This window comes from Aptenodytes patagonicus, chromosome 5, assembly GCF_965638725.1.
Source record: "Aptenodytes patagonicus chromosome 5, bAptPat1.pri.cur, whole genome shotgun sequence".
Lineage (NCBI taxonomy): Eukaryota > Metazoa > Chordata > Aves > Sphenisciformes > Spheniscidae > Aptenodytes > Aptenodytes patagonicus.
In genome coordinates this window covers 27,977,449-28,001,550 of record NC_134953.1, presented here as the reverse complement: position 1 = coordinate 28,001,550, position 24,102 = coordinate 27,977,449, and the positions used below count along the sequence as shown (strand labels likewise).

Genomic DNA, 24,102 nt, shown 5'->3' with positions numbered 1-24,102 from the left:
GAGTCTGCACTGGGCTAAATGAAGCATAGCTATATAACTGGCTTCATGGTTCCTGTTAACCTAATTTTTCCATCTGTTTATGTGATCTATGTTCAGTAGGCAAAGGAAAATTCATAGTTATCCTTGTAACTCCACTAGTCTTGCTGCAGTGTCTTATTTTCCTTTGTCCCTTTCCTGACAGTTGGATGAAGGCCTGATGAGTACCTAGATTATTTTCTTAAGGATGGCAGGTGTATGAGATACAGTAGGAGAGAGAGAGAATAAAGTTGATGATCTTGGGAAAAAAATCTTCATCACATAACTTGCAATTTCAAGTCAATATAATTTTAGCTAAAGCAGCTTTCTGATGAGTGGTTCTTAGCAGCCTAACAATAAAACACTTGAGAAGATGCTGTTAGATTTATATGAAGTACTACTGGGAAAAATGTCTCCAAGTTGAGTTCTAAACTCTGTTGTGCTTCCCAGCTAATAGTGTTTGCTTGCCTAGTAATTTCTAACTACCCGTAGCTGTGGAAAATGTAGGTCCAACATTTTCACACTATTTCTAAATGGAGAAATGTAGTAAATAATTATAGAGGTTCTTTATAAATATAAAATATTTTTCCTTTTCATCTGTACTCATAAATGTACGTTTCCCATTAGAATGGTGGTGGCTTTACAGATGTGAAGGAAGCTTTAACCATTAATTCAGAAGAGAAGGAATAGTCTTCCAACTTCCTTTTCACTATGCTTTCAAATTAAGAACCCCGTCACAACTTTGAATCTTTATTCTTCTTTCATCTCCCCTCCTTCATTCACAGGGAAGATGAGAACAAGTATAATAATTATTCATTGCAGTGAGAAGTGTCCCAGAATTTGCTGTATTTGCATAAATGGATGTATAATTCTCTGAAAACAGACAATGTGCTTTTTGTGTAAACTCAAACAAATACTTGGCTTTACTCACCATAGAATATTGGACCAGTAGGAATTATCATTGGAAGTAAGCATTAATGAATATGGTGACTGGAGGTATGCTAGAACTGCGTAAGCATCAGTATTGGGCATGCTGGCCTGTAGCCGACTGCCATTGACACCTTGTTGTGGGCAAATGTTGACTGAAAGGATGTGGAACAGTTCTGCTGTCCTGTGCACTCCTGATGTGCAATGGATGAAATGGAAGGCAAAATGAAAGAAAATAATAATTTAGAGAGTAAAAGTGGTGAATCGTGGACACAACAAACTCAAAGAAAAGCCCATGTAGGGTTACAGCTTACCTCATTAAAATGCTATAAGCAAAATTATTATGCAGAAAATTTGGAATGTATTTTTGTTCCCAATTGAATATAAACAATGGAACGTATACAGATGTTATTGCACTATTCAAAAAGTATGTAAACACACAGTATGAGCACCAGAGCTCAGAGGAATTTGCCCAGTTATCATCTGTGGGAATGGAGACTGAAGGCTGGGAAGCTGCTAATGTGCCCAGTGCCTTCTCTGCTGATCCCCATAATACTGGGATCTGAAAGAAGAACCATGCCAATTAACTAGATCCATCACTTCGCACAGGCATAAGGAAGTTGAAATATGGGGAAAGTAATAACGCAGAATATTAACTGCAGAATGTGCAGCAGTCAGATTCGTTCATAAGAATTAAATGGGGAAACCCTAGCAGGAACACAGCATGATGCCTCAGACAAATAGACTCTGCAGAAGTTATGGCCCCTCTGGCAAGTATGCATGTGTTGCCTATCTTACACATTTCACAGTAGAAAACAAACAAGAACAAAAAAGATAACCACACATGTTTAAAGAGAAACAGACAATAACATAGATGTGGAATAACCAGCTTTGTTTGGCTATTTACTTATTCAGAAAACAAAGAAGAAAAAAGGATAAAGCAAAATATATAGAAATAACTTATGTGGTAACTGAAATTCCCTCTTCGACTGTGGGGCAAAATACACGCTGCTAGAATTTAAATTCAGCAGCAGTCTTCACCTTCAAAGAGCTTTACAATTACTTGGTAACTTTGACTTTTCTGTAATCATGGAGAAAGGCTGTGAAAGATGACAGCTCTCCTCTTCAAAACTCTGAGTGGCAAGAATTAAAAACCTGAGTTAAAATTATTATATTAGAAAATCCAGCCTATTTGAGCTTTAGAAAATTTTATGCTTGTGTTTCCAATGATAGAGAACTGTTTTTTACATCCTCCACCCACCCCTTTAAAATGAAAGCAAAGATTGGTCTTGGTAATAGCATAATTCTAGTAGATGAGAGACCATGATAAAAAACAGTCATGAAAGTCAATAATAATCCTGTAACGTACAGGCACTTTGGGAGCTGGTCCCTGAGTTAACTGCACAAACCTCCGGAGCAGCATGGACAAGGCTGGGCTGCAGAGCTGGTATGCTGGGCTCACGCTCCTTCACACAGACCATGTGCCTCACACCGCAAAACTTTTTAAATAGCAGACAGTTTTGTTGGTCCTGGTCAGCTTGGGTTTGTTTATAAGTGGGGCTTTATTAGCTGGCATCTGAGCCCAGACTATCAAGACTATCAAGGGCTGAGGAAGTGCACAGATACATCAGTCTCTACAAAACTATGAGCCTTTTCTTTTTATTATGGCCACGTAGATGATTTTTGAACATTTGGCTGTCCAGAAAAGTCAGGGAAAAGCCTGAGGACAGACCTTGCCATTCCTCTACATCATTGGATGCATTTGGATGGATGAAGAAAGATGTGTCTAATGGGCAGCACTGAGACCTTCTACAGTTCCATAAACTGTAGTACTTTTCATAGCTTCCCATTAAAGAATACTTCCTTTACTGCCCCTATATTTTCTCTGCTAAAGGCTGGATCTCAAGGGTCAAACTGGGTCAAAATATCTGTTCTTCTAGATTGTTTTTTTTTCAATTTAAACATATTTCTCTTCATGTGGAGTTTTGCTTTTCAAAGAAAATGCATCTTAAAAATAGCTTATATTTAGTTCAGCATAAGCCCAGCAAGCTGTGCCACTGACAGAGACCCTTGTTTGGAAACAAGCTTTGCCATTCTAATAGGGCAGGACACAAACCTAAAATCTCTCAGCAGTTTGGACTTTGTGCACTTTTACAGCAAAACAGAATGTGGTTAGTATACGTAAAATCACATTGTTAGATACACTGCTGGCCCCAGCCTCATTTTATCTATTTATTATCTTTGTTCATTTCTACTAAATTTAGATTATGTTTTCCTCAGAGGCTGGTCTTTACAAGATGTATTGGGTATTTACTTTTTCTCTAAGTGCCTACAACATTCTTCGTAGTAGCACATCTATTCCACAGATCTTTCTTCTTATTAAATGAGTTCTAAACTTAGCACAGGCTCTCCCATCTTTAATGCAAACCATGTGTACCGCTTCCAAATGACTCAGCTGAGAGCTAGAACTGGGCAGTGGTGTTCTCTGATAAATACATAAACAAAACCAACAACTCATGTCAATTGGTACTGAGTATAAGAACAACATCTACTGAGCTATTTTAACTGTGTTAGAGTTGGAAGGAAAGCCAGCATGCAACGAGGGTCAAATACAGGCTGTTTCTCTGAAGCATAGATTGCTACCAAAGAAAATAGTTAAAAGAAACCAGATTTTTTTTTACAACTTGCTGAAAACTTAAACCTTGCAAATTTGCAGTCAGTATCAAAAAAACAAAAGCGAGAAGCAGGTGCATAAGAAAAAGCACAGCCAAGCCTGATGCTAACATTTTGAAATGCAAACCATGCAAACCAGTTTCATCATCCACTACCTGCTGTGTTCCTTGGCTTGGTGGTATAAGGATGACTTGATTTGCATTGGGAACTTCTGGCTAAAAATGAACATATTTAAACGATTCAGTGACTATATGAATTTTGACTATTCATTAAGCAATATTTTTTCAATAGCTGTTCAGCAGATTAAGTGGCTTTTAAGATTTTAGTACTACTTCTTGTTTTTTCTCTGTTAATAGTGACTTTTAAAGTAATTTGGTTTTCTAGCATTTATTTTGTTTTGCTTTGGGGTTTTGGTTGGTTGGTTGGTTGGTTTTTTTACAGTGTGAAATGGAGACCAGAAGCTTACTTTCCTTTTTAGAAAAGAAGAGCTTTTTATGAAATTTCTTAATAAATTCAGTAACTTTTAAGTAAAGTCTTCTCAGCCTCAGGAAGACTCCTGAAAAAATGTATTTGACTTTCAAAAACTTCCTAAGTGACAGTTGAACACATTGGAGAAGTTCTCATTACTTCGTTACAGGAATTAATACATTCCCCTCTTCCCAAACCCTGAAAAAAGTTGGGAGCAAATCTTGGGCTAACAACACAACTGGGCCAGAACAACCAAGAATTATAGCAGATTTTTCTTCTAAAAAAATCTTTATGAAAAAATCTGGCTAACTTGTAATACTGATTCCCTTGAGAGGGTCCACTTTGCAATGCACAAGGTACAGCAGATCTGCTGAGACCTGAAGTGGAAGCAAAATGAACCCTAAGGCATTTTATCATCTACTGTAACATATGGAAGAAGAGAAGATGAAACACATTCTGGTATTTTAACTGTTGAAATTAGGTGGATTAAAACTTTTATTCAAACTTATATCAACATAGTAACTTCTAATGTAATTTTACACAACTAGCCATAGCATATGGGTTCCCTTCATTTCAAGAATTTAAAAATAAATCACCAAACACCAAAATGCATTAACAAAGCACCCTTGTAAAACGGGTGTAAATTCCTGGATCAGCACCCATACGTTCATTTCTGAACAAGGAGAAGCTACTGTGTGTCAGGGCTCTGAGGGCACCATAGGCATTGCCTGGCTCCCAGGGCCTCTCCCCACCCTGCCCATGGCCCAGGACCCCATTTCAGTTCCCCCGGGGACGTTATCACCAGCGATGCCATAGGATGTTGGACTCTTGCTCCACCACAGTCCTGCCAAGCTCGGCCATTGGCCCCACTGAGCCGGGCTGACACATGGGCTGACATCCTGGACCCATCTTGGCCTGTCCCTTTCTCCAGGGATGTGTCTGATGCCTGGAGCTGGGGCTGCCCCTGGCTGCTCCCCAGCTGCCCCACCAGCTGCCTTGCTCCCTGGCTGGGGAGGTGGGATGAGCCAGCCCTGCTCACCCCATGGGGATCCTCCATGACTCCTGTCCCCCAGGGAGCAACCACCCGCACAGTGCCCTGATGCTATGTAGCAGTGTCACTGCCAAAGAAAACAAACAAACAAACAAACAAAAAGTTGCCTTCAATTACCATTAATGACACTTAAATAGGATTGTAACTGGGAGCAGAAGATAAATGTGGGGTAAGCAGCCCATGAAACCAATTTCTGTAAGGTTTGCTCTAGGCTAATAGGGAAGGGAAATGCAATCACACTGTCACACTTACCTGATCTTCTGCACTACTGTTCTCATTGCCCATTTTGATGCCGACGTCCAGTACCACACAGCAATTAAAGAAAGATCACTGGAAGAAAAGAAAAAGCTCTAAGTCTTCCGTAAAAAAAACCCAACAAAAAACCCTGGAAATTTTGGAGGAATGTCATCTCAGCCACCCTATCAGCTGCCCTTCCTGATATTCAGTCTTACAATGATTTTCAGTCATAAATCAGGGGAAGATGACTCCTAATGCTTTTATTTTGTCATGTCTCCCTGCTGTCTTCCCTACACTGGCTCCACTTATGCTGAAAGACACTCCTTGAAACTCAGCTTCTGGATTATCCCATGTCATTTGAGGCATCTTCCTTACCAAAGTTACTTTGGATGGACAGCCCATACAAAAACCTTATTGTTTTAACTGTATTCAAACCACTTGTATGTCTTGGAGACCCTGGACTGAGCTGCATGCTCACATTGTCAGAACCACAAACCTGACTGTTACTGTAACAGTAACAATTTTCCATAAATGCATTCAGCTTTAAGAAAGAGTGAATGGATTTTTTATCCTTATCACTGGAGTCGTACCCTGCTTTTCTTAGGCATTATTCTGCTTACAATGTTATGATCTAAACACATTTTCTTTACACTTACCAGGATCTGCCTGCCTTAATTACTATTGGTTTTATACCAGTTCAACTCTAATTATTTAATTTCAAAAAAGTCCTCAGAGCATTAGAACTGTAACCAGCAGCTCTGGAATTAGTGTCTCCCCAGGCATTATTAATTTCTGTATTTTTTTGAAAAGGATACTCAATAGTAAATGTACACAACAGAGATTCACTTATAGACATTTACTTCTTGTTCTAGACATTTTATTTTGGAGCTCAGGAATTTAAATTCACTGTGTTTATTGTATTACTGGATAGGTGCAAATTACATGCTGTCTTCAATTTTTTTTTCAAAAGAATGTGAGATCGGTCTGCGGCATATGTCAAGAAAAACTCCATTAAAGTCAGGCTGTAAAAGAAAGATTGCACTTTGTTAGCCAAAGAAACCATATAAGCTTTTAAGGAATGTTATTACTTATTACTACAGTACACATTTTTAAACTTGAAAGATTATTTTTCTTCACAGGAGGCTTGGAGAGAGAGAGAAGTTCGGTATTGTGCTTTTAAGCTATGCTCTGTTTAAACTTGAGTGTCTTCAGGGGATATATTGGTGCTTGAACTTGCTCCTGTTGAAATCACTGGGGCCAGGATTGCACTTTTAGTGATTAATTAGCAACACTAGGTTTTATCTGCTGAGATTACTTCCAAATCCTCTACTGTTTTAAAACACTGAACTAAATTAAAGACTGTATATACTATTTTCAAAATTGCTATTCCCCAAGTATGAAGTACTCCATCATGAAGTAGTGTGCACACACAAATCTTTTCAGGCCCAGCTCAGTGAAATGTTCCAAGACAACAGGTTAAGATTATAATATTTTAAGTATGTATTGATATAACAAAATATTCTCACGCTGTTAGAGCAGCTAACTAAGGTTTCAATGCACAGGAGAGAAATAGTAACTTTGCTATAGCAATATGCTTCCCTCAACAGTCAGCACATGTCCCTAGGAGTGAATAGACTGGCATTTCTGTGCTACTGACCTAATGAGCTTTTCTCTTCCCAGCTCTTTTTCTATTTCTACAGACAACATGTGAAAACACCAAGAAATTTAAAGCTCTCAAAACTGTCCCCTCACAAGCACCTGCAGTAATAACATAAGCTGGGGAATGAATGAAACTCTCCAAGTCCCCATGGAGTTGTTTGGTTAATTGGGGTGGGGTCTCGTATTATCAGTTGTGAAAAATGCAAATTTTGGTTATCGAGTTCTTAAATAGATTAGCCAGTGTATGACATAATGTTGCTCTATTTATTTTAGAGTAAATTCACTCCAGTGCACAATATACTCTCAATGCTTTTGCACCAACTCAGCAATACTGACTGTTAAGAACAGCAACTGCTAATAGAGGCCAAATTTGTAATATTCAGTTGAAAGAAAAAATACTTTATTTACAGTTTTTTATTAAAATGTACAGGAATCAAAGTAGAAAATTACAAAAGCACAGCAAAAGTGCTAGCTATCACAAATCTCCACTAACATATCATATCATACTGTCTACTTACTCTTTTCTTTCCCTAGATTATGAAATTTCACAATTGTCACACAATTCTCACATCACCATCTGCTTAATAACGAAGATAAATGTCATAAGTAGGGAATAAAGTCGTTATAGATTCTGCAATAATGAAACAAGTGATAATAATAATGCATGAATTACATTGCAGAGTAACTAATAATTTTTCAGATTACAATGTTATTGTAATCCTTTTTACATACACTATTTGTAAAACATTTTCTCAGTGCACAAGAATTACTTAGATTGCAAACTACAAGCGCTTTATCATATGTATAGAATTTCAAATAAACATTAAAAACATGCTGAAAATCCATTCATTAAATAAACATAGGTTAACCAAAAGATAATCTTTCTCATCTTTCTATAATATCTTTTACAATTTACATGTCATTACTGAAATTATTTTAACACCACATATCTCAAAAATTGCTCACTCGTACCAAATTGGTCTGATGAGCCCATAGAGATTTCTGTACTCATACAATAAAACAACTGCTTTCCTGAAAGCAAGCGAGCGAGAGAATGTTTAAGTTTACACTTACATTCCAGGATTAATCTGGCAGCTTTGGATTCACTGACACTTTTAGAGCATGTCTTCAAACCATTCCTTCCATCTTCACCTCACAAGTTTTCACCTTATTTTCCTCCTACTTCTCCTCAGACTGACATGAAATGTAGGCTTTCTTTCAGGGACCCACCTTCATAACCTGCTGAACAACGAACTTGCCTCCACCCCAGGCAAGAAAGAAAACAAGTTATACTTCCTCCACCCGGGCCTCCCCCTGCTCCTGGGAGACTGCTATGGCTCTGCATGTCATAAATTGAGTACTAATGTTTTTCACAAAAGCAACCCCAGAGAAAATGGATTTTGGTTAAAACGTATTTCACTTCCAGTGTTTCTTGGCCTATGGTATGAGCAGTGCTTCTGGCACTATAAAAATTGTTCACTGAAACACTATCAACAATACATTGAAGTTATGCACATGTTTTCAAGGCAGAATTAGTATTGGGGGAATATCTCTTCAGCAGTTTGTTTTCAAGTTTGTTTATGTGTTTCATTTCATTTCAGTTTGTCTTTCATTTTCTCATATTACTCTTGAAAGCTCTCAGAAATATCTGCTAACAAATGTTGATATTCCTGTTCAGGTTATGCTGAAACCATTTGCCATTTAATCATCCTGAAGGGTGGAGACATGGCAAAAACCCTTTGAAATGTGATGTTACAAGAAGTACTGGTTTATGGGTGAGCTAATTGTTATTATTAGTGGTCATTGTCCGTTCCAGCAATGCTTCCACACAGGGGTGCTCAGAAAGACAGCTGATAACAAAAGACAGTGTATTTATCATTAGTGGCAACTCCAAGTGATTAACAAGTTTCTGTAAACACCAGTGGTGCTTGTTGGCGCCACACAGCAAAGGAACTGTCAACTGTCAGTTTACTGCACCTTGAAGAGCTGCTAGGCAGCATTACTGACTCTAGCGTGGAAAATTCATATCTGACATGAATAAAAGGCAGGATTTCATAGGGTAGCTATACGCTGCCTGCTGGCTTTCCTGTGGTTGTTCTCTGTTCCACAAAGTCTGGTCTACAAACATCTGGCTTGAAAACATCAGGCATATGAAGAGCTGGAATGAACAGTGGCAAGGTCAGGGACTACACGAGTAGCCCTGCCTTTTGAACCTTTCTTTTTTTATGAAGTTGGTGATCCAGCAATCCAAGCCTCCAGCATTATTATACCACCTTAAGCCACTATTAATGATCAAAGAAGAATTCCACAGATCAGAAATAAATTACCTGTATTCCCTGAACTTTTTCAGATTATAAAGTAAAGTACCTATGAGTGGGTTTGGTGGCGTGTGAGTGATACAATATGTCAAATAAATCTGTGCTATACCTCTAAGAGTTCAAGATGGAAAAGTCAAGATCTGTAGTGAAGCTCAAAAACTAAAAGATGTGAAAATGGCTGTCACAGCCCCTTTTCTCTGGTCTCCTCAGCCTACCTCAGAATCCAGAAAAGCTGAAGTTCATCAAATGAAGTTTTAGTGTGCTCTTCCTTAGAAAACAAAATAGGGCCATTGTAAAATTCATTGCCTATAGACAACAAATTATGCAATGTTTTTGTTTAGGCTCTCTGCCATGAATTTAAGAACAGGGATCCTGTGGGAGCTTAGGAAAACACAAGCCTGGTAGTATATCCTCACTTCTGCTACCTGCATTATTTCCTCATAAACAGAAACTGAACTCATATATTGTGCTATTGCATTTCTAAAGCTAAGGCCAGAAAAAGCCACAAAGTGAAAGTGAAGAAGCTGCCTTGCAAAACAATTGTCTGGCACTAACTGTGGGGAAAATGACCTTCTGGTAGTTGATCATCATTTCTGATTTATATTTTTATTTTTTACCAACACACGTGCAAAGAAGAAACCCTCTGTTTGGCTAACCTTGTGTAAGGTTTGCAAAGCCACGCAGACAACTTCACTATTGCCAGAACCATGAGTCATGTGAAACGAGGGGAGCGACATACCTGCTAACAGACAGCAACCATGCTCTCCGATCTCTGGACCTAGAACAACTCTGTCTGACAACACTGACGTTATACGTTTGGGTCGGTTTTCTGACCCACTCTCATGTCTAAATTAGGATACACTCAGGTCCTATCCCAAGCAACACCTATTCACTGCAAGTTTTTCCCACCTACGCAGATGCTGCTCTGCTGCTCTGTTCCAGTATGAAGTCAAATCAGTTTGCATAAACCACTAACTGTGAGAGCATTCCTCATCCTCTGATGTCTTGATTTATTCTCTTTGATTTTATGATAGAACTGGTGGGAGAAGATGTACTCACATCGGGCTGCTTTACTGTTATTTGCTGGAATTCCCCTGTGGTTTCTCATCCACGCTTCATGCTCATCCAGGGAGACTGCCTTTTCTTGATCAAAAGAGGATCTAAACCAGGAGGACTGGAAGTCTCAAACTAGGGGAAAACACAGCTAAGACTTAAAGGTAAGCTATGTAGCGGGTTAATGAGTTAGGCATTTCAGTAAGATCTGAGTAATTTGCCATGAGTGGTCAAATTTAATCCTAGTATATACAGTATTTGGTATACTTACCAACCACACACTACTCAGGTACGTTAGCTTCTTATATATTGAATACATGCTACCTTAGGTATTTATATAACACAATTTAGTTTGAGCTTATTTTACTTTATGGTATAAATACTGACAAAATAAGACAAAATGTTTTTATGCTCCTTACTTTCACATGACTGATACCACACATAAAGCATTGCAAAGCTCTGCTGAAGCACTGAGCATACCATTACACACCAGCTATTCTCGTAGGCAAGAGAAGGGGGATGTTCAGAATTTTGCTCTTCTCTGATCTTGATGTAACTAATGCAAAATAATTCTTAGTTTCTGCATACTAGAACAATATCGTAGAGATCTGCAAGAACGACCTATGATAGTCCTTCAGCCCAGAGCAAATATCAAAACCTGAGAGGGAAAACATAATCCTATAATGAGAATGAGTAAACATGTAACAATTTAGAAGTGCACAACTTGATGGGAAGATGTTGCTCAGCAACATCAGCAGCTGGATCTGCTGTAAAGTTGTGACGTTGCGTGGCAACAAAAAGCTGAGCTGGCCTTTTGTGAGAGTTGTGAAATGGTATTTTCCTGCCCTTCCCCCCAGGATAACCAGAAATTGCCTATCATCGGGACCGCACCACTGAATATACGGTAGGACTGAGGATTTAAAGGACAGCGAATGAAGACAGCTCTTTGATGCAGCCCAGCCTTGGCTGATTTGCTCCACTTAATGTACAAGTATGAAAGAAAAGAAACAAGGGGAATCTGAGTACCTGCTACTAAGAGACAAAATAATTTTTTTAAAAACAGATTAAGAAAGTTAAAAATTACTCTTCCCATTTCTGGCTCATTTTCAATCGGTATAACAACCCGGCCTGGAAAAATCCAATCCATGGCACACTTCCATTGCTTCTAATGACGCCAGCGCAGCACTTCAGGGCACTCCTGCGCCGCGGATGTCAGTGCACCATGGAGGTCTAACCGTGGCGCCAGAGGCAGTCAGGCTGCAAAATCACAGTGTTCAAGGAGGAAGTGAAAGGGAATTATTTTGCTACAGTGTGAAACCTGGAAAAAAACATTGTGATCCAAAAGTGTTTTGACTTCTGATGGGGTTCAACCTCTTCATGTAGCTAAGGTGTTTAGAAAAGTTTTATTCACGCTCACGGTAATGAAGTACTTGGATATGGTAGTGATAACAGTTATAGAAAGATATGACCGCCTTATTATGCATAGTACCCTTAGAAGTGATTTTAGAAAGTAGTGAGAGACATCAGGTGCCTGCAAGACTTTACCTCTTGTTTTAGTCTCTGTACAGATAGTCCCTCCTCCCTCCTTCAGATCTTTTAGTCTAAACATTCGTGGCACAAAAGGTGTAGAAGGCGACGCGTATTTCTTTGGAGATTAATTGGTTTGCCCAAGGTAAAAAAAAAAAAAACAAGTGGCAGAACTAGGATGTCAGCACTGGCTTCCCCAGCATGCTCCCATAGCCAGACTATGCTGGAATTTGAGTTAATGTCGTTCAAACCTCCATCAGGAGGTACCCTTCCTAAAGCAACACGGAGGTGCTAATTAATTTTATTTTACATTCCATCTAGGAATATTTTCCCAGCTGAAAAAAAGAAGCCTGTTATTTCAGCTTTTAACAGAACTTTCATAATACTATATAGTTTCATGCAATAAAAATAAAAGTGATTCTGGAAATCTTAGGTGTCATTCTATTGCCTAAAAGAAACACCTAGTGTCACACTGGACACCTTAGGGTATCCTGCTTATCCCTTAACTGCTTTTAGGGAAGACATGGGTCTCAGATAAGTTTTGTGTTTTATCTGCCAGTCCCATGAGGATGTCACGGCCACCTCAGGGTGTCTAAAATGGTTCTCAGTGCCTACATCTGTGGATCTGAATAATCTTTCTCTTGTGCATTGAGCATTAAATGTTTTGAGCACATGTATATTCCCTTTTATTTGCACTGATTGCAGATGTCGAAGTAATGCATCTTTAAATGTGGTGCCAAAAGTATTTAACAAAATATATATGATCCAAAAAATAACATCCAAGTATTGGAGCATTTCTCTTTCCAAACCACATTTATACCAGCAGTTTTTCACCAGATTCCATATGCAGCACTTAAGTCAGTGGGAAGGCTGTTGATCCAGATGAAACACACAGCGCTGTGCAGTGGCACTGACTCTCTCTCTCTGTCTACATGCAGTATGTGGCTATGGAGAGCTGGATAAAGGCTTCATATTTAAGTTCCTAACGCCACAACCAGCTAGCAGGGCTTGGGAGCTATAGAGGAGGCTGACCTACGTAGCTCACCTGGTTAATCTGTGCCTATCATTGTGCAGGACTGCAGATGATTTCTTCATTATTATTGCCTGCCTTTTATAAACAGCTGATTATGATTTATGAAAAATATCTCACCCATATTTGTATTATGAGACATATATGACTGTATAATTCAGGTCCATAGCCAACTCGTCAGCATGCACGTGTGTTGTCACACTCTAAATGCACAGTCATTGACTCAAAGTGAAGGATCCCTGTTCCTAAACCTCAAAGATGAGGCAGGAAGAACATTACTCTGACTTGGGGCAAAGTTTTGGAAGGAGTGGTGAGAGGTCTGAAGTGACGGGTGGATTTTCAGAACCTGCTGGCTCTCTGCTCCCAGAGCTGGTCTGCCTGCTGTGGTGTCCTGTCACAGCACTAGGAATGGTGGGACACAACTCAGAGAGACAAAAATCCATGTTATGTTGAGGCAGAAAAGGAGACATAAGCAAGATGGGGACCAGTTGGTTTAACACGTCTCCACAGGCACATACAAAGCATGGGAAGAATGCATCACAAGGTGAATTATTTCTTGCCTCTTTTCAGGTTCTTTCTTCTTCAAACTATTTTCCTTGGGGTCCCCTCTGTAGTGTTTACCTGTTTCTTCTGTCCATGCATTCCCTTTTTTCTCCTCCCTTTGGCCAAGATACTCAGTGGAAATACAAGGGAGAGCAAAAAGTTGCCATAAGGTCTGGTTTTCTGAGAGCTGAGGAGAATGGCAGAGAAGAGGCAGGGCGTAAAGCTGCTCAGAAGGTAAGAGATTCCTTCCTTTTTGTTCTCCTTTAGCTGTGGAGTCTGGTAACCAGCTGTCAGCAACTGTGTCTCCCTAATTGCGGGTGGCAGCAGTATTTCACCTCCTGCTTTCTTGGCCTGAGGTGTGTGTTGACATGCCAGAGTTGGCAGGTTGCAGCTGCTTTCTGGGCTTCGTGCTAACGCACCCTTCATGCCCACGCAAATATCACAGGAGAGGAGGACTTGTTCTTGGGCTTCAAGGGGACCTCCAACACTCTGAGACTTCCCTTGAGCTGAGGGGTGGATGCTTATTGATTTTTTGTGCTGGCCCAACACAGGTACATAATCATGTATACACACGCTCACACATGTATATACACATGTATATATTACATAATATGTATATATAAATGCATATATCCTATACAGGTTATATCCTTCATCCTCAGAGACCATTTAGCCTGAAGCTGTTTTTCATAATCTTGTGATAGCTGTTTGATCACTGGGTGAGAATAAATTAGGTTATAAACTCAGCTACTGAATATTTAGCAGTGAACAATATTCTCACTGCAGGTGTGCTGTGTTTTACCAGTAGTGAGGGCAGGCTATGAAAATAAGTTTCTCAGTAGACTTGCACCTCAAGACAACTTGTTAACAGCCAGACCAGGGTTAGGTTTCAGACCCTAGTCCAAGCAATTATACTAGATCTTTGCAGGACAAACTCTGGGAACTGAGTCACTGGCCACTGAAATAATTTTGTAGTCAAGATAGTGTTCATAAAGCCATGAATCATTGTTTACAAAGATGCTGAAGTTGGCTGAAAAAAATATTTACTTTGAAATTAAACTGGTCGAGTTTGTTCAATCTTCTGCACCTTGAAACTAGTTATATTAAGTAAGCACAACACTTACATTCATGTACTGTAAATATTTAGGTAGGATTACTTATGCAAGTTCTTCACTGATTCACAAAGCAGGACAACACTGCTGACATTTTACAAAAGTAGAAATTGAGGCACAGAGGGCTTGAGTGATTAGGCCATTAATATATTGTGTAATCCTGGACTAAACAGGAAAATAGGGCTAGTGTTCAGCCCTGAGAATATCAGTACAGAATGAAAAAGATTACTGATTTGATTTGGCATTGCTGTTCTAAAAGAATAGGTTATATTTTACATGGAATATGTACTGAATGAGGGACTTTTCTCAAGGATGTTACACTGATTTAGCCCTGCACAAAAAGACCCCACACATTTCAAGGCTAATCAGGACTGAAATACTTCCTCAGGCTTTTTTGTAAGGGCCAGCCAAGAACATTTTGGTGCACAGTAACATCACAAAGGTATCAATAAAAATATCATAAATAAAGAAGGAAAGAAAAACAGTAAGGCTAAAATAATTTTAAGTGCTTTTTTTCAAAGGATAATAATTGCGTAATAACGAGAATGCTTCCTTACTGTCATTACCGTTGTTTCATCACTGTCATAATGTTTACAATGAGTATAATGAATGAATGTTTAAGATGAATATGAATGTAAATTATAAACCTATTTTCCACCTTGACTCCTTTGATTCAACTAAGCAGGCATGCAAAACAAGATTGAGAAGTCAGTTAAAGACAGCACCTAAAGTTTTTATGATGATCTGGTGACAATGACTGGTGTCTAAACTGCATTATCCTACTCTGAATTGGAGCTCTTATGTTTGCCTTTGTGGTAGTGGCTTTTTTAAAAGATGACCTAATGCCATGTTGGTGGGAAGTGCTCCTAGTGATCCGTGGTGGTTGGTGGAGAAGTTAACTAAGCTGCTCACTGTTGTTACAGATGGCACAAGTCTTCATCCTTTTGACAGACATAAACCTAGTCAGCTTCTCCTAACGACAGATTTAAACTCATATAACATATTGCCTTGTCCAGCTGGGTCTACGCTATTTATATTCATGTTATCATTTTCCACTAATATAAACAATATCTAGTTTCAGAAATTCACTCTTAATTTACAGGTGTATTTTTCCATTGGCATTTCTTCATCATTAGCGAATATGTTAAATGCAGGCTTTGCAGCATTTTAACTCAATCTCAGTTTTGATTTGAGGAAGGTTCCCTGAAGACCAGGCTCACAAGATAATTGTTGTTATACATAATTAGGCACTATATTTACATTTTTTCAGCAGGAATTGTAATACTGAATGAAAATTTGGGAAGAAAATCTTCAGAAATCATCTGCAAATGGCTGCAATATTGGCTTCCTGAGTCTGCAAACAGCCTGGTTCTTAAAGATGTGAATTTTTCACATAATGTGAAAAATTTTCATGTCAGTAAGATTTTAACATCAAAATCTAATTATGTTTTTTGAACATTGGCTATAGTTATTTTGGTTTTGGTTATTACAACAGACAGAACTTGACAGATGAACAGATGAAATTTGATTTTGCAGTTGTCTTCTATTTATCTACTGTTTATCTATTTGTCTACTGTCATTGAGCTGTTCTTTTCATCCCTAAGAAAATAACAAAAGGTAATAAAGTGAATGGAAATAAGCAACATTCTAGTTCTCCTCTAGCTGCACCTATGATGTCTATAACCTTAGTACACAGTGCTATTACTGCAATCCAATGACTGGATTCATATTGGGATGTGGACTCAAAAGTAAAAATGGTAATTCATTGGGGTGCAAAATCCCAAGAGTCAGCACTGCTATCTTAGATGATGGCAGAAGACCAGTGCAATGGGAAAAGCAGCACTCAAGTTTTTTAGCTTGACAGAGTTTTTTTGACATTTCATCTTTCAGATAGGAATGTTACATGTTTATGCAAGCCTTATGACTGTCTCTTTTGGATATTAAAGATCCAAGTGCCTTTTTGTACTGCACGTCCTTGACTTGCTGGCAAAAAACACCTTTGCCTGTTAGAGCAGGAGCTAATATTAAAAAGAATGCCTAGGCTGATGCTATATGCAAGTTCACAGATGGCACTTTTGTCTCCCAGGTACATCAATTGTTTTTAACTAATCACAAAACACTTTGAGATATTAGTAAATGGAAAAATAGAAAACTTCTACTCTTAACATGAAACCATGACAGAATGTAGGGAACTAAATATCAGATACTAGTACCCAAAAAGTGGATACTAACCATATTACAAGTCAATAGAATGAGCACAAAATAAGACCTACAATTGTTTGTCCAGTTTAAAGTTCATGTATGATTGGAGTATATACAGTACCACCTTCCATAATTAAAGGGCTAAAGTGAATCAAGATTGGTATCTTCTTGTATCCAGATGCAATTCTTTTTTTGTTGTATGAGCAAACTCTTAAGGGTTACTTGGTGAAGTGCTGTACATCTAGAAAAGAATAATATTTTTCTCTGAAAAGTGTGATAGCCTATAGGTTGAATCAAACCTCTTTAAACTTCAGATGTAAGAACAGAACTTGGCATAGAAAGATATGATGAGACTGTAGGATATGTTAATGCAAAAGGCTTAAGTGCAATTTCCAAAACTCTTGAAATCTTTTTACCAATAGAAATGGTTCAATAGTGCCATGGTTTGAATATTGGTTTTGGGCCGGCAAGTCTTCATACAGGGACTAAATATTGTATGTATGACAATTAAAGAATGTTAAGGCTAGTTTATTAGAATGCAAGAATATCTCCATGCTCAATGCTCCTGACACACATCACCTTTTGATGTGAACAGTGTCTACCAGAGTCTACCAGAAAAACTGAAAAAAAACCCCAACTTCATGTAGACCATGAATTTAAACCTCCTGTCCCTTTGCATCATGCAGAGGTTTTCATATGGGTTCAATAAAACTGTGCAATGCTCCAAATTTGTGGGTAAAATCAGCTCTTTCTCATAAAGAAAGTGGTTAAGTATAATTTTCAGTTTACAGTTGGAGGTGGCATGGAAACTGTGAGTAATAGGCAATGTAACAAGTAGGCATGCAACTTATTCCAACAGTTAATAATAATTACTGTAGTTTCAATTGTATCAATATGCTGTATATATAAAACACAGGCACATACAGAAATATAAAAACAAAATCTTTATAGTCTAATCAAAAGCTTTTTTGTGAGGATGAAAAATAGTTCAACAATTCACATTATACTAGGATAATAGTAACAAAAGTGAAAGACAGCTATGTATAATACATCACGCACATATCCCTCTGAAGTGTTGGAGGATTCACAGTCTATACCATGCTAAAAACAAAATGGAGCACATTAAAATCTAGGCATCTAAGGTCCAAAACTGTGCTGTAAAAATTAGAATTTTGATACTCATGAACTGCTTTATTTGTACTTTTTTCCCTTCCCTTACTGCAGCAATCTTCGCGCTTCTGGCTTCAACTAGGAGTTGCTCACGATGTCAGAGTGTGTTAACATCAAAAATTGTTTTTGCTCCAGAAGATCTAAATGCATCCTCTCTGCCTCTTTTGGAGCGTGAGTGAAAACCTGACATTGAACCTTAAGTGCACAGAAATGGTGCTGTTTGGCTGACACTTCATAGAATCATAGAAAAGAGGGCTGAGGGACATATCCTTCCTCTATTTTAGTGTATATCTCCCCAAAATAGTTATAGTTTTTACAAGTCTGGTGGAGGAAGCACGTTTTGGGAATGGGAGAAAAAGTTCTGAAATCATATTTCCCAAAGAACTCCTTTGAAAATATATGCCATTTGGCCTAATTTGATCAATTCATCAATCATCAGATCTATTCTGGAGAAACAGCTATAGTGTTGGTTTACTAATAAAGTTTCCTGTTTTCTTTCATTGCCCCTAGGGAGATTATCTTGTGGTCCTGCTTTCTTACTCACAATTATACTGGTCCTGTTTCCTTCTAAAATATTTTTGTTGCAAATATGGCAACCGTTCATATAAAAAAAAAATTAGCATGATATCTATCACATTATGTTTTGATAGCAAGAAAATGTGTTTACACTATACACCCAGTCAGGTTGCCATGAATCAGCGAATCTTTTCTGATTACTTATATTCAGAAAAGCAGATGTCACCTAGGTAACAAAATAAATCGTTCTTACCTTTTATTTATGTGCAGTCCTATTACAGTCCTATGAAATTCCCCACAGCACACTACTGCTTTACACATGAAGCAAAGAAACATATCCTAATCCATTTGCAAGGACTCAGAGCTGGCTGAGTCTTGGGTTTGACCAAGAACCAAGAGTGCTAGCTGGATCATATGCTTGCTGTGAAACCAGAGAAGTGAGTCTGTCAAGTCCTAACTAGCATTTTATGACAAATTTAATTTGGCAATAATATATAGTTCAGTATTTTGTCAAACTTGCTGAGCCTTGTATATTCTGTGTATGTATCTTGATCAACTGATATATTTTCATAATATCCTGCATTCAGTAGCTTCTAATGAAAACATACAAAAATTAAATCGAACTTTGTTTCACCATGCAATTTTTAGAAGCCAGTACTTAAAAAGGATTATGTCAAGAAAAATAAAAACTATAATCTGTGATGGCTTTACTCTTATACTGGCTGTCAGCAGTGCAACTCTTCATTAGTTGCTGCAGTTGAATGTAGAATCAACTGAATTTAAGCTATTCATTTAGCTTTAAGCTTAGATCATAGATGTAGGGTAAAATTTTACTCTTTTCAGACTTGTTATGGACTTAAGGGGCTTCTATAAACGTTGTTCCCCTGGCATTAGATAACACAAAAGTTGATCTGAAAGTCTTCTGCAGCCTGAGCAGTGGCTCCCACCTCCCCCAGAATGAAGGCCCATCTTTCCAGAAAAAAGGTCAGTGGTCAGTATGAAAGCTTGGTTTGAATTCCCTCACTGAAAGAAGCAGCACAGCACCGATTAAAAGCTGCCCGGTATTACAGGTCAAACATTCTCTAATACTGCCATAAAATCATTCTCTAATACTGCCATTCTCTAATACTGCCATAAAAGTTGATAGATATAAGATAATTTTAAAGAAATCTTCAAGTGATGAGAAAGGAATGTCCTCAATATTCTTCAAAAATACCTTCCTCCCATCCAGCTGAATGGAAGTTGCCAATGAAGACAGGGACCGTACCACAGCCTGCAGGAGATTTCACAACCTGAACCTTCACAGAGATGTTTCCCCGCGGCCCCCCTCCACTGCCTACTCTGGAAGCTCTCCAAACTACTGCTTCTCTTTCTTCTTCTATCCTGCTCGCTTTGTATCAAGCCCCACAAAATAACAAGTAAGCAATTTACAATGTAAATTATTTTTGTATAAGGGGGAAATGGTCTGCAGGCATACCTGTGAGTATGAAGTATGAGGTTGGAACTGGGGGCATTTATTTTATTTCTTTTTTGCAGTAGGCTGTTTGAGTGGCTTTGAACAGGTGCCCTTTCTAATCAGCCCCACAAACCAGCGCCCATGTGACAATCCAAGCACATCCAGTCATTGACAACTTGCTTTACTGATAAAATAACCAGGCTATAATATAACTTAGATCAGCTTAGATCAGCTTTTTCCTAGACTAGGTTGCTTTCCACAGCTTGCCCTGGGATTGTCAAAATGCTGTTTTGTTGTCAATACTAACTAGATAATTCTGGAGCATGTGCAAAGTGATTACTGATCTCCCTAAGCCAGGGTATTCAAGCCTGTCATTGTCACAGATCTCTGTTTTAAAGATGGAAAAATGCATGGATGTAGATGTAGACGTAGATGTAGATATAGATGGAGATGGCAGGGTACTGAAAACTAAGCCAATGAGGATTAGATGTTCCATCCATTGGCCTATCTGACATTTCTGGCCAACTACCAGCCCTTCTACCTTTCTCCTTTCCAAAATCCCTTTAAAATAAGATTTATGGATCTTTGGATTAGCATCTACTTAATTATGATCTGAATCTATAATTAAAAAGCTTTGACATGAAGGGATGGAGATTTTTTTCTTAACTCCTACATGTATAGTGGGTTTCTAACCCATTGGGCTGTGTAAAGGGAAAAAGGTCTACGCCAAGGTAATTAGCAGCTTGATCCTGAACAGCTGAATCATGAGAAAAAAATTCAAGCTATAAGCACTCTATTTTTTGGATAAGATCAGATTTTGTAAGAAATACCATCGTTATAATACGTCTGCCATTGTCATCCTGTGTCTGTCAATATGATTGTTAGTTTCTGCCTGAAGATAAACCTATCTTTTTAAAGGCAGATTACTTGAAAAATAGTTTCCATAACATACAAAACATACCAAAACATTGCAGTAATATAAACCCTGTTCATTAAAAAAATCCAGAAATAATTGAAGTGGCCATGGTCTTACATGTTGACAACATATTTCAATATAATGCCATCAACATTCAAAATAACAACATAACCAAATTCTTGTTAGTCTCAAACTAGTGAAGTATTACTATAATCTCATTAGTTCTCCTAGTGGGAAAGGCTAGAAGTGACTTCAACTACCTGAAGATCTATAAAAGGTTTGGGTCACCAGAGGCAATATTCTACCTACAGATGTTCAGTGTTGTGTTTTACAGCCTGAAGCAAACTTCATTATGCATGAAAGGACAAAACATTGTAGTCAGTTAATCGTCAAACATCTGCATTATCTTTCTAGTGACTAGCCAGCTAATTTTATTTCTGAAATTCTGCACGAGAAACACACATTCTTGTCGTTACATGGCAACTTAAAATCAACAAGCAATCCTTTCTGAAACAAATCCTTAGAACTATTTCTGAAAAAAGAACAACGGTGGAAAAGAGCCATATTTAAAAATTCCAGCATTTGCAAATAGCTATTACAGTCTGTAATGTTGTAACATGTTTTTAAAACAGCTATTTTAGGACATGCACACTTAATGATCAGTCTCTTGGTCTTAGAAAGATACTGACTAAATAGACATCATCCTGTAGACTACTTTATAGTTATGTGGATTGTAAAACAAGTTATAGAAGAGATCATGAAACTATAGAAACTCAAAGGAGCCACTGTTTTTTTTCTGGTAAGGAGAAAAGTTTCTTTTACTTATAAGACAGTCCCTTTGCCTTTTTGTAATGTCTAAAACATAATTAGTAAACTGTTTTGAGTCTAGACATTTTTAAATTTAAAGAACTAATAAAAAATTACTTACCCAATTTTCCTCTAGACTAAAAATGAAAATGTACCACTCTGTCCCTGATTTTTATAACCTTCTGCACTCCTTCACTCCTAGCTGGTGTATGGATCCCCTTTCTCCCTGGATCACATGAAAGTGTTCTATTAATGTGAATTGGCTTACGTTTGAGAACACTATGCTGGATAGCTGTGAAGTGTAAGGAATCTGACCCAGGGAGCTGCAGGGCTATGACACATCAGTTCTTCACAGGAATTCTCACTTGCTGGATGAGAATAACAGGAGACAGGTCCTGTACACTGGGTGCAGACTGCTGTCGTCGTTGTTAGTATACTGTTTGCTTAAGGCAGTGAGACAAGTTCCATGATACACCGATGTAACTGGAATTTTACCCTCTGGCTTTTCACTCCAGGATTGTAACTACTAAGTATCGGGCTGTCTCTCTCACCCGACTAAGTTTGGGAAAACGAATCAGTTTAGCACGTGACAAACATATATAACCACAGCATCACTAAAAGTGACAGCTGCCTTAAGAAAACCATTGCAAGTCAGCACTGCTCTGCATATTTAATGAGGAATGATTTGCTGGAGTTGAGAATAAACACTTAAAGTCTGGGAATGCTAGTAGATTACCTGGCAGTGGGGAGAGAAGGAAAAAGCAGAAGTCTCCTGCCTCTGTTCCATTCTTCATCCCTTTCCCTTTGCTCAGTCTTCTCTTGCCCACACAGTCAGAAAAGAGGAAAAGCAGCTTGTCTCTTCTCACAATGGGTAAGACGAATCTTTCAGCCCGCTTGTTTGAATGTAGTGGTTGAAGTTAGAGCATTACATCTGTGAGCCTTTCAAGAAAAAACCATGCCACTTCAGTATAGAGTTGTCTTAACTATAAACCTCCAAAGCATGTGTCACTGGAATAGGAAACCCACACCAATCATATAAATGACTTTTAAGTAGAGCATGTTTTCAGTTACATGGTACTTTTGGAAAATCCTCCCTTGGAATACATTATTTCAGAGAGGAAAAAATTATTTCTTTCAAAATAGGCTGTGAGTTACAGGCCTTTAAACACATGTAATAAAAATATATTCACATCAGCACAAGATGTGAAGAAATGATTGCTGTGATAGGATTAAATCTATCACAGAAGTGCTTAGGTTTAAGTTAATTGTTTGCATGGTGTTGGCAATGTCTAATAGGTGATAACTTCTAGAGATTGCTATAAAGAAAAGTGAATTCCTATGAATCTTCTGGGAATACAGAAATTATTGGCATATTAAAATTTCAATGTGAAAAAACTGCCATGCAGTTATGCAAAATATGGGCACAGCTCTACAGAGCACTAATTGGCTTTTTCTTTTGCAAAAATCTGACATTGTTCTGCATTTGCTTTTAATTCCTTTGTTCCTCCATTAGAAATGTACTGGATGGACCACCAAGGCAGCAACTGTCTGGCTATTCTCTGCCCTGAGGCATCACTGATGTATGTATATATTTCCTGCTCCTTCTTGCAAAGATTTGTTTTTATTTTCCTAAACTAAATTGCTGTTTGATTGTAGGGAAAAAGTGGAAGGTTTTGAGCATTTTAGTCTTCGCCAGCATGACTTCCACATGTTGTTGTAGCAACCTTGTGTCAATCTTTCACTTAATGAAACCTTTCAAGTCATTAAAAAGAAAGAGTTCCTGGTGCCAATGAGGGTTTGATCCTGTCGGGTTTTTTTTCCCTGGCATCCCACCAGATTGGGCCCCAGGTTTTTTTCAGAGTTCTATTAATAATTGTTATTTCATATTACTCTGAAAATACCTTCTTAGACTGGCACAATGTATACTGTGATTTGATGGGCTGTTACCTAATCCACTTTGCTGAAAGAATATCTGGTGCCAGATTTTTATCTCCCACAGGATTATCTGTAAATATGGAAATAAAAGCTTCTGCAAGAACCAAGTACATGAACTTACACTTCCACATTGCTAAAACATTTTTTTTAACTTAGCTGCACTCATTAAAAGAAATTCCCCTCATCTGTGTTTGCTTGCAGAGCTGGCAGCTGAATGGCAAGTATCTCAACACGTTTTGTTTCTGATGTTTGCAATTAGTTTAGGCCCCATTTCAGATTACCAGGATTATCTTTATGTCAGGAACAGCCATCATTGGGCAACAGGTCCTGTCTGGCAATATTCTCAGGCAGTGAATTTCTTGCTTTATCTCTTCGTCCCAAATAGTAGCATTTATTTTGGTGTATTCAAGGAAAATGCAAAAAGTGTATGCTTTAAAATCATATGCAACACTCCTGGGCAGTGACTAAACTGTCTCATTTAAAAACA

At 38.2% G+C, this 24,102-nt stretch overlaps 1 protein-coding gene across 15 annotated transcripts in view; it reads right to left on the bottom strand.

The window, feature by feature from the left end:
- Nucleotides 1-21,899, bottom strand: part of TACC2 (transforming acidic coiled-coil containing protein 2) — a 147,463-nt gene extending 125,564 nt beyond the window's left edge. For 11 of the 15 annotated variants that reach the window (XM_076339160.1, XM_076339169.1, XM_076339173.1 and 8 more), the window contains exons 1-4: nt 21,802-21,899; nt 10,408-10,536; nt 5,387-5,464; nt 3,771-3,830 (exon numbers count right to left, since the gene is read on the bottom strand). In XM_076339160.1, the coding sequence (XP_076195275.1) occupies nt 3,771-3,830; nt 5,387-5,419 (93 nt within the window). In that variant the 5' untranslated portion in view covers nt 5,420-5,464; nt 10,408-10,536; nt 21,802-21,899. Of the gene's footprint in view, nt 1-3,770; nt 3,831-5,386; nt 5,465-8,104; nt 8,290-10,407; nt 10,537-21,801 lie in introns of all 15 variants that reach the window. The other 4 variants (XM_076339161.1, XM_076339166.1, XM_076339162.1 and 1 more) reach the window with 4 other exon arrangements.
- Between the last annotated feature and the right edge of the window lie 2,203 nt (nt 21,900-24,102).